The sequence below is a fragment of the Rhinopithecus bieti genome, unplaced genomic scaffold (genome assembly GCF_001698545.2).
Source record: "Rhinopithecus bieti isolate Rb0 unplaced genomic scaffold, ASM169854v2 scaffold_6944, whole genome shotgun sequence".
Taxonomy (NCBI): domain Eukaryota; kingdom Metazoa; phylum Chordata; class Mammalia; order Primates; family Cercopithecidae; genus Rhinopithecus; species Rhinopithecus bieti.
In genome coordinates, this window is record NW_016805767.1 from 848,575 (window position 1) to 860,238 (window position 11,664).

An 11,664-nucleotide genomic window follows, 5' to 3' on the forward strand; every position below is an offset into this window, starting at 1 on the left:
AAAAAAAAAAAAAAAAAAAAAGATGGCCCTCCTCTTACTGGGGATCACCTCCTTTAACAGATCAGCAATCTAGATATGACCAATTCTTCTCCCCTTTCCTTTATAAACCCTTGCTGAATTTTCTTTGATTTGAGAGGTTAGCCTTTCTGTGGCTTTCAACCACCCATCACCCTCCATACAGGGATGCAAGATGCATTCTCTAAGGATGTAAGTACTTGGATGGCTCCATACTTTCTTTGTCAGAAACAGTTGTAATTACTGGATAGCTGCTAAGAACAGCATCCACTTCTCCAGATCTAACTTTGAGACAAATCACAGCTGACTGGACAAGTTCAGCTATTCTTCAGATTGAAACCACACAATCTAATTCTTGTTTTAAGTCCCTCTAAAACAGAACTGTTCTAGGGCTATTGACATAATAGAAAGGCACATTTTCAGACAACTACACATATATTTTTAATTTTTATTTCATGTTTCAACAGACGCTACAGTTTGCCCAAAACTATCTCAGAAAATTAAATATAAGATAAACTGATCTACAGTTATGCACTGCTTAATAATGGGGATACATTCTGAGAAATTCATTTGTCACTGCGTCAACAACACAGAGTGTACTTACATAACCCTAGACAGTATAACCTACTACACACTTAGGCTCTATGGTACAGACACAAAATATTATGGGATCTTGTCATATATGCAGTCAGTCATTGACTGAAACATCATTATGTGGCACATGAATGTATTTTACTATTCAATGTCTAACATCTTTAAAAAGTTTAGCTTATATTCTAAAACCAAAGTGTGATTAGCACTTTGTGAAACATACATTGCCAAAGATCAATTTAACTATAAATTTTCAATAGGTTCACCTTCCATTCCAAAATTCCTGTAACTCTCAACCCCTCCCCACAACCACTGTCAAAGAATATACTGCTATGGAGAGTCGCATGAGAGCAATACAAAAAGAACATTAAAATAAGCCTAAACTCACACCTGCTTACTTCACTTACTTAAACATTAGTCTTTCTTTTCAGTTATTCATGGATATGTACTGACCTATGAGGAAAAGCACCTTACATCAGCTAAAGCACCATAAGTTGTTAATGATTTTAAAGAAAATTTAACAAAATATTTTTTGAAATTGCTAACATTTTCAAGACAATGCAAGATACAACCAATAGATAAAACTTCTAAGTGATTTCTTTCAGGTTCAGTATGTGTTATTCAATGAAGTAGTAACAATCTAATTTATCAAATCATATCAAATATCTATTCCAGTTACAGCCATTCCCCATTTGGCTTGATCTTGTAAAATGTTTATTTTCCTATTTATTATTAGCATAAAATATTATGCTCGCTCCTGGGGCAATTTGCTTTTTAGCAATGCAAACATTTCTTTTTTTTATATGCATAGGCAAAGTATGGTCATGATTCCTCTCTTTAAGAGATATATTTCTAGTAGAATTCTACTATTTATGCTTTCACCTGGGATACAGTTTAACTCACGTATTCACACAGTAGAATTTTGTATATGCAGAAAAATACTTAATGATACTGTAATGATCTTAATGATACTGCACTACTTTAAAAAGCCTTATATTTGAGACATGGGAACAAATAAATAATTCCTTATATCTACAACATAACAAATATTTTAAAAAAATATTGAATAAGTACATATATTTAACAAAAAATATGTACTAGTAGTATTTTCTTTTAACATACAATATTATCAGTAGCTTTATGTATATGTTTCTTTTAATGAGTTAAAAAGTTCATCGTTAATGATGAGTTTAAAGTGAATTAGGATTTTATGAACAATATTCACTATGATGGATCCTTACATTTTATGCCAAAGTTAATACACATTTTGCTAAAAGAGATAAAAGCCTTCCTTTTGTTCACATATTGAGGCTTACCTCAAACAGAATCTTGTATTTTAAACATTTAAGAAGGGACATTTTTCCATTCCACTATGAGGCATGTTAACCACTATGGAAAACACTATAGCTACTTTGAGAACTTGTCTTTCTTATTTATATAGTTGATCCTTCAGGATTATCTTCTAATGGTAGATGACACCTAGCTACAAATGCACATTATTTAAAATGGTTTTGCAATACAGCTATGCACTGCATAATGACATGTCAGTAAACAAGGGATGGCATACATGATGGTGGCCCAAAGGAACTAAAAAATTCCTACTGCCCAGTAGCATCTTGATGATCTTGACCCTGAGTAGGCCTAGGCTAATGTGTGTTTATGTCTTCGTTTTAACCCAAAAAAAAAAAAAAGTTTTAAGTGAAAAAAGAAAGAACTTCTAAAATAGAAAAAAGCTTATAAAGATTACAAAGATAATACTTTTGTACATCTGTTCAATGTGTTTGTGTTTTAAGCTAACTGTTACTACAAAAGAATCAAAAAGTTTTCTAAAATTTAAGTTATTATAAAATAAAAGTTACAGCAAAAAATATTATTGAAGACAAATTTAAGAAATAAATTTAGTATAGCCTAAGTGTACAGTGTTCATAAAGTCCACTGTAGTGTACAGTAGCGTCCTAGGCCTTCACATTCACTCACCGCTCACTCACTGACTCATCCAGAGCAACTTCCAGTCCTGCAAACTCCATTCAAACCAAGTGCCCTATACAGATATACCATTTTTAATCTTTTATACTGTATTTTTACTGCACCTTTTCTATGTTTACATACACGAATACTTAACATTATGTTACAACTGTCTATAACATTCAGTACAGTAACATGCTATATAAGTTTACAGCCTACAAGGAATAGCTGTACCACATAACCTAGGTGGGTAGAAGGCTCTACCATCGAGGTTTGTGCAGGTACTCTATGATGTTTACAGAATGACAAAATAGCCCAATGACACATTTCTCAGAAATGTATCCCCATTGTTAAGTGACATATGACGTAATTATGATCTTCAATAATGACAGATTTTTAAAAAGTAGGACACAGACATGGTTACCAGCTTCCTCACACATCTCTTTTTTCGACCCCAACATGAAACCACCACAGCTTGAGATATAAGCTCAACAGGGCAAAGCTACACACTTTGTAGTCACTTATACCACTCTAACAACCAAAATAAGAAAACGAAACTCCAGCTAATTCACTCCCTGGAATAGGAATAGAGAAGGTAACCAAGAATAAATTCATCTAAATATTCCTTTTGTTAAAGCCTGTCCTTTGTTTCCACATAATCTGTAAGTGAAAACGCTATCAAAATGGTTCATTCAAAAAAGCTTCTACTATTAAAGCAAAACAATATAAATTTATGCTGCTGTGCATAGAGAACACTATCCACATTTTCTACTGAGTAGCCAGGAGAAATTTAATGAAAATGAAACAATATGATTACTGACTACAGAAATAATACCTTTTTTGGCGAAAAAAATACATACTTACTTAGTCAGCTGCCCTTTATTCTTGTTGTTATCAACTCCATTGTAAGTCACAGCTGCAAGTTTTCTGCTTCTGTAGTTCTCATAGTGGACATTATTAGTAACATCTTTCAAGTCCTGCATGTGTGTTCTGTCATAAATAAATGGCAAGAGTTTGCTTCTATTAATAGCTAGGGGAAAAAAAGCTTAAAAGCTTTAATATAAATTCAAAATTTTACCAAAACAAAATTTCAGATTTAAAATGAAAAAGACTATTGTTAAGGAAGGTGGCATTCATCTGTTTTCATTTACACTCAAGGTAGACCAACAAAAAATAAGCTGACTTGACACCAAATTTAGATTCCAATGAGATTTTAAGACCCATAAATCCCCCAAAGCAGTTACTGAAGGATGACCTTTCTATGAAAGAGTATTCATCTTTGTATTACCTATTTAAAAACTAGACAAGATTAGCTACTACTGAAGCTTATAAAATCTAAAAGAAACTGCCTTTTAGCAATATTACTAAGGTAATATGAGTTTTTATTAATACATAATAATAAATTTCAGATCACATATCAAGTTGTCTTCAAACAAGGAAATTTTAGAGTAGTTTTCTATTTCTTCAAACTGTCTAGTGAATGTATTTTGGTTAAACAAATTTTTGCTTACAGCATTTCTATCATATATAAAATCAATACATATGAGATAAGTCTACAATACATATGAGATGATGTCATCATTATTTCATAATTCAAGACACTGAAGATACCCTTAGCTGCTCTATGGATATCCTTTACCAATGTAGTGTTCTTGGATATACATGGTGTGGCAATACTCTATTGTCAGTCCTCCCTCTTCTCATCATCCATTTTATCTCAAACTACCTGTATCTGCCATCATTCATTTTCACCACTTTACTAAAACTCCTTTCTGGGAGACAAACAAAAAAGTGTATTGTTGGCCGAGCACACTGGCTCACGCCTGTAATCCCAACACTTTGAGAGGCTGGGGCAGGCGGATTGCCTGAGCTCAGGGGTTCGAGACCAGCCTGGCCAACATGGTGGAACCCCATCTCTACTAAAAATACAAAAATCAGCCAGGTGTGGTGGCGGGCACCTGTAATCCCAGCTACTTGGGAGGCTGAGGCAGGAGAATAGCTTGAACCTAGGAGGTGGAGGTTGCAGTGAGCCAAGATTGCGCATTGCACTCCATCCTGAGTACACGAGCGAGACACCGTCTTAAAAGAAAAAAAAGAAAGAAAGAAGTATATCGTTGTACTGTTTTTATCATTCCTTACATCCAGAAAACCTTTACTGTTACTTCACAATCCGGCTTCTTGAATCTCCCTCTTTGTGAATAAAATGTGATATCCAATCACTCTGATTCATTTCGTACTGACATTTCCATGCAATTCTCTGATAGTTCACCTCCTTAGTCCTAAGTCTGGTTTTTCCAAAAATCTCATCTCCCAGACTCTGTCCCTTAATAAATTCACGTTCTCTTATAGCCACAACAGTTACTTCTAAAGCTCTACCACTCCAGGAAAGTCAGGCAGCTCCCTACTCCTGGCATATCTGGTGGTTGACACTGAACAGTTCATACTAATTTGTCAATCTCTCGTTAAAGACTTCAACTACTTTGGAAACCTTTTTCCCAGCCTTGACATCAAAGCATTCCAACCATGACCATTTTCTCCTCGGTTATCATTCATTTTTGGTAAAAGTATATGTCACAGGTGACATCATACCTCTTCACCTGTAAGCTCCCCTTTACAAGGAACATGCCATTACCTTTTATGCCCCAATGCAGATAGCAGATAGGAATTTTAACAAAATTCGTAACTCAAGATTGAAGCTGAGATAATGATAAACACTTTTGGAATAAATTTTGTTACCAGTTTAAGTTGAGAATAATAACAAACACCTATGCCAATATAAAACAATGTTTATGTAATTTTTCTTTTCTTTCGATACAGGGTCTCGCTCTGTCGCCCAGGCTGGATGGAATGCAGTGGTACAATCTCGGCTCACTACAATCTCTGCCTTTCAGGCTCAAACCATCCTCCCACCTCAGCCTCCTGAGTAGCTGGGACTACAGGCATGCACCACCATGCCCGACTATTTTTTGTATTTTTAGTAGAGACGAGGTTTCACCAGGCCAGTCTTGAACTCCTGAGCTCAAGCAATTCTCTTACCTTGGCCTCCCAAAGTGCTGGGATTACAGGTGTGAACCACTGCACATGGCCTGATTTTAGTTATTACATATTACATATCATCACTGCATCACTGAAAAATCATTAAAGGTCCTAAGGAAGAATACTTACATGAAATGTTTGTGTGAATGTGTAAAATAAAAGTAAGGTGAATTTACTAACTGTTAAGTTATTTTTGTTAGTGTCATCTAACATTTTAGATAATTTTCCCTTTTACTAAAATCACTGAAGTCTTCTATACAACTACATAATTCTGATTTTTTCAGGTTATAAAAGTCTTTATTTCCATTTAATTAAATACGCTTTTTCATTTTATGATTCGACCCACTCCTCCATTCTCAAAATAATCTGGTAATTTGCAATACAGTTTTCCCCAGTTTCAGGAATTTGTCTCTTCCATTTCCCATTGCTGATACCATAACTCTTTCTGTTCTCCTTCTGTTTTCTTTCCCCATTTGATTTCTGAAACATCCATCTCCACACCCTGAAAATATCTGTATAATTTTCCTCCTTTCCATCGTCTTCCTTGGTTTGCCTGGTAAGTAAGTCAGTTCTCTCAATTAGCAAGAGAACTTCTTTGAATTTGCCTCTTTCTTAGAAGCAATCACTATTTCTTTGACCTGCAAGATTTCAATTATTTGGGATTTATAGACATCTGCAATATTGGTATTGGTACTGTATTTCCTTCCTTCAAGTAATTATTAAATATCCACTAGATGGCTTTGTCTTAAAGACATGAGCTAAATTAAATATACATATTTTTAATAACTTTAGAATTTTTAGGCATGAAAGTCTTGCTGCTCTGCTCTATTAAATCTTCCTGCAGGCATGGTCAATTTGCTCTGTAATGCTTATACTAGGGAAGCCCCTTACTAGCTGCCAGCCTGTGAACCTTTGAATATTCAAAGTAGCCTCTGGGCTGGGCAGGTGTGGTGGCTCACATCTGTAATCCCAGCACTGTGGGAGGCCAAGGCAGGAGGCTCACTTGAGGTCAGGAGTTTCAGACCAGCCTGGCCAACATAGTGAAACCCTGTCTCTACTAAAAATACAAAAATTAGCCAGGTGTGGTGGCGCATGCCTGTAATCCCAGCTACTCGGGAGGTTGAAGCAGGAGAATTGCTTGAACCTGCGTGGAGGTTGCAGTGAGCAAAGATCGTGCCACTGCATTCCTGCCTGGGCAACACACTGAGAGTCCACCTCAACAAAGTAGTCTCTGACTTGGTACCTAGCTTTCCTCTCTACAGTGTTTTAGCTTTGTAGGCAATTATTGATTGTATACTTTTAAAATACATAAGAAAAAGTTATAGAATGCCACCATGTCAAGCACTGGGCAAGTACCATAGAAGATTTAAAAACAAGAGGAATGCAATGGTAATTAGTATTTATTAAACATTCTCTACTTATATACTGTCACAGCAGATTATATTATTAATACATATTCTTTTGAAGTCACACTATAAGAATGGAAGAGGAAGGGAATAGTTCATAATAAAGCCTGAAGTTTTGTATTCTCAAAACCCAGAGGATGACCTTCTCGTGCATTTGGTCTTCTTCACTAAGTGAGGCCTGGCAACCCCAACTGCTGAATCAACTCTATCATGTAGTTCCTACCAAGAACACCGGCTCCTTTGAAAATAAAGATCAATTACATGCCAATTTATTCAACTTCAAAATTCACTCTCATCTCTACTATATTTCTTGAGGCAGCAGTTTGACTCTTAAATTTTCCCCCTCACTTCTCACTTTGAGAATGACCTTGTTATTCCATGATTTCCAACTATTATCCGTATTTATGTTACTACCTCTCTTTACACAGCTAAAGAGATTCTTCTGTAGAATCTCTTTATTCTACAGAAAGTAGGAAAGTAGGGGTATGAAAATTAATGGATATCAACTTAAGACAGACACCTAAAACCGAAGGTTAAAGAGAGTATGTGGTAAAGGCGTAGAGAGGCAAGAGACAGAAGTGGGAAATGCAGAGTGTGGTAGGGAGAGGAAGGAATGTGTCTCAACATGAAAACACTGAGGATCATTTTGATGCCCCTTCTGTTCCTTGTATACTAACATCTCTAGTCCTATTACACTTTTTCTTCACGATTTCCTCTCTGCTGCTGCTTTTCTAATTCATTAGTAAGAGATCCTCTTTACTAGTTGGTCCTCTAATCAGGATGGCCTCAATGTCTTGCTCCCATAGGCTTTCCTTCTCTTTCAGCAGGTGTGCAAGACACAATTTAAGGATTTCTTTTTCTCACCTGATGGGAAGATTGGTTTTGTTCACTGTGTTCCAGTACATAAAATGTGGCCTACTCACCAGCTATCAGGATGTGCACCTTTTAACATTCAAATTCTAGCTTTTGACTCAAAAACTAGCCTTCCCTTATATAGTTTTCACAAGTTTTTCACATTAAGAAAAAAGAGCCTCTTCTATTTCACTTTCCATAGTTATTTCAGTAATAAACCTCAACACAAGTATAATGATACAGTAAAGATACTAATTTTCCTACGTATCCCTAGACAAATTATTTCGTAACTTGCTCATGACTTCAAAACCTTGGAGAAAGAATCATCTACATGTAGTGCTTACTTCATTGCTAGACTGAATACAGAAATTTAAATTAGCTACATTTATAGAAGGCAAAAAGCAAATCTGTCCAATTCTTACTTAGGGAAAGAAAATCTTAAGCTATTTCCATCATTGCTTGCACTTACCTTATCAACATATTTCTTAGGATTGTAAAATCACAATGTTCACCATTTTCAACTGTAAGAAAAAAATAGACCGCATATATTATATTTCCACTAAACCTAATCTTTTCAAAAAATATTTCACAGGAACTTGGGGCGTAAAAACAAGGAGAGGAAATGCAAACAGATCAATTTTTTTGAGATTTAACACTAACATAGTACTAATGTAAGGGCATGACAGAGAAGTGTACTTTATTATTGTCTTATTGTAGTTTAATCCTCAGAAATAGATATGTAAATCTAACAAATGAGCTCTCCAGAAACAACTCTGAAATTTTGAAAGGGGAAATCATGTATTTTCTTATTATTGGTATAAAATATACTTATTCTATAATACATTTTAAAAATTCAGTGCGGTAAGTGAAGGGAGAATCACTTTAGAAAATATCTTAAGGTAACCAAAATGAAAAAGGGAGCCAAGAACTTTAAGGTTCTTTACTTTTATTTTTAAAGAATGTATCACAAATAGGAATATTACTTGGGAGTAGAGGGGTAAACTACAAGAGAGATGCAAATCAGTTTCTCTGGTGCATATTTTTAAGGAGTATGTAAGTTCTAAAGTCTCAGCTCAGGAATTGAAAGTTGCCTGGGCATGATAGAGAGAGCTGGGAACAAGGTACAGGGGTCACTAATGGGAAAACCGCCAATAAGGACAGTAACTTGAAACAATATCCTAAAAATTAAAGAACTGTTCAAAATAAACCAGGGGCAGTGGTGTGTACTTTTGGTGACATGATGTGGGAGGAGCATAACGTGGGAGGATCACTTTGAGCTCAGGAGTTTAAGGCCAGTTGAGCAACACAGCAAGACCTCGTCTCTTAAAAAAAAACAAAGTTCAAAAATAATAGGAACAAACAGATAAAACAATCATGTCTCAATTTTGGTTTCAGCTTACTGTAATACAGAAGATTAAATATCAGATTAAACCAACACAATAAACCTATTGTGAAGTCCAAGAGGAAGGACTTCCGAGGTTTGGTGTTATAACTAAGATTTTATTGGTATTTAAAACTCCTTACTTAACCCTTAATAATTTAAGATAGCAGGTTAAAAAACAAAACAAAAAACTCCTTACAAAACTAGTAAAGAGGATCTCTTATTAATGAAAATTGTTTTACTCTAAATATGCGGTATCAAAAAGGGCAACTTTTGCACTGAGGAAAGATTGTGAAAGTTTTAACTGGGCTTACAAATTTCTTCAATCATTCTTCAGGGTCCATGACCATCTGACATTCCGATAAAAGTGACTGGCCTTCTCTCCAAAATGTTTGATTCCAGGAGGTTCATTAGATTCCCTGGGAGCAAACTTTGGGCCCCAGGTAAAGAACTCCTGAATTTTAGGTATGTTTTCAAATAAGAAAACAGAAATAATCTTAATGATGAGACAGGGATGCCAGTGAGGGACAGCCAGGGAGGGGCAAGTTGAGTATCTCTTATTTTAAATGCTTGGGACCAGAAGTGTTTTGAATTTTTTTGGAATTTTGGAATATCTGTGTTATACTTACTGGTCGAGCCTCCTTAATCCAAAAATCCAAAACTCAGAATGCTCCAGTGAGTGCTTCCTTTGAGCAGCATGTCAGTGCTCAAAACGTTTTAGATTTCTTTCTTTCTTTTTTTTTCCCTTTGAGACGGAGTTTCACTCTTGCTGCCCAGGCTGGAGTGCAATGGCATGTTCTCAGTTTACTGCAACCTCCGTCTCCTGGGTTCAAGTGATTCTCCCGCCTCAGCCTCCCGAGTAGCTGGGATTACAGGCATGCGCCACCATGTCCGGCTAATTTTTGTATTTTTAGTAGAGACGGGGTAGCTCTCTGTTGGTCAGGCTGGCCTCGAACTCCCGACCTCAGGTGATCCACTCGCCTCAGCATCCCAAAGTGCTGGGATTATAGGCGTGAGCCACCACACCCGGCCAACGTTTTAGATTTCCGAGCAATTCACATTTTGAATATTCTAAGAATGTTCAACCTATACTACAACTTTAGGACTGAACACATACTTGCCTGACTTAGTAGGATACAGGTTTGAAAAATATCAGCGTATTTAAGAGGAAAATGAGACTGCAAGAACCTGAAATTAGCACTATCCTTGAAAATCTAGACTATATCAGTACAGTATGGATATTGTACTACTTACTATAAATACAAAATTTTAATCAGTTTTGAGATCTTACAGAAAGTCATTCACTGAAGAAAATCTTACCTTCAGCAACACCCCAAGGATACTGCCTTCCTCTGACCCTTTTGCCATTAACTTCAATGATAGTATTACTACCTACCACAGCAAGAGGTAAACGGTCCTATAAAACAAAGTATTCTTGTTCAAGTACATCTCTGTAGTCCTCACAAATTCAGGAATAAAAAAAGTTACATTACTCAACAGATTAGCCAAAAAAAAAAAAATTACTTTTGATAGTTTCTGTATTAGTTTTTAAGGCCATTTAACAAATATTTAGTAAACTGCCATCACATGGTATTACCACCAAGGTAAACAATAAATAAAATTATATTTTCTCTTTAATGTTAAGAATATTCAAGCATATACTTGGCATATACTTGGTCAAATTATTTACTAAAAATCACTACAGAAAGTTGTTCCACACTTAGGGGGATAAAAGGTAAAAAATACATTGGCATTTGGGGGGAAAAAAGTGGGCTAATGACTAGCCTGCATACTTGATCACAAACCAACTACAACAGTACCTTAAAGCAGGTAATAGTCTATTTGCTAAGCTCTAACTTTGGAACTTCAAATCCTGGTGACTGGATATGTATTCATCCATGCATAGCCCTTCACAATTTTGTGGCTCCTGGAAATATCTAAGCAGCTGTTTTATACAACTGCAGAAATTCTTCACTGGCAATGTATAAAAATTTCATTAGTCCAAGATATTTGCCTACATAATGTCATCATTCAGTATACCATTTTTAGGGCCAAACTATGTAGAAAATCATGAGATAAAATACAGAAAACATGTTGATGTTACTTTTTGGTGGGTTTTATTATTTTTAATTGAAACATAATTGTACATATTTGTGGGGTACAGTATGGTATTCTGATACCTGTATACAAATACGTAATCAAGGTAATTAGCATATTTGTCAACACAAACTTATTTTTCTGTATTGGGAACATTCATAATCCTCTCTTCTAGCTATCTGAAAATATAGACTAAATTATTGTTAACTATAGTCACCCTACAATGCTACAGAACGCTAGAACTTATTTCTCCTATCTAGCTGTAACTTTGGTTGGCTTTTATAGAGACAAAATAAATACATTTTTGTCTGGCAATTAAAA

General features: G+C 35.5%; 1 protein-coding gene across 1 annotated transcript in view; it reads right to left on the minus strand.

The window, feature by feature from the left end:
• SEPTIN7 (septin 7) overlaps positions 1 to 11,664 on the minus strand; it is a 107,265-nt gene that overhangs the window by 13,572 nt on the left and 82,029 nt on the right. Inside the window, exons 7-9 of the mRNA XM_017873699.1 lie at positions 10,567 to 10,663; positions 8,335 to 8,386; positions 3,436 to 3,561 (exon numbers count right to left, since the gene is read on the minus strand). Of these exons, the coding sequence (XP_017729188.1) occupies positions 3,436 to 3,561; positions 8,335 to 8,386; positions 10,567 to 10,663 (275 nt within the window). The remainder of the gene's footprint in view (positions 1 to 3,435; positions 3,562 to 8,334; positions 8,387 to 10,566; positions 10,664 to 11,664) is intronic.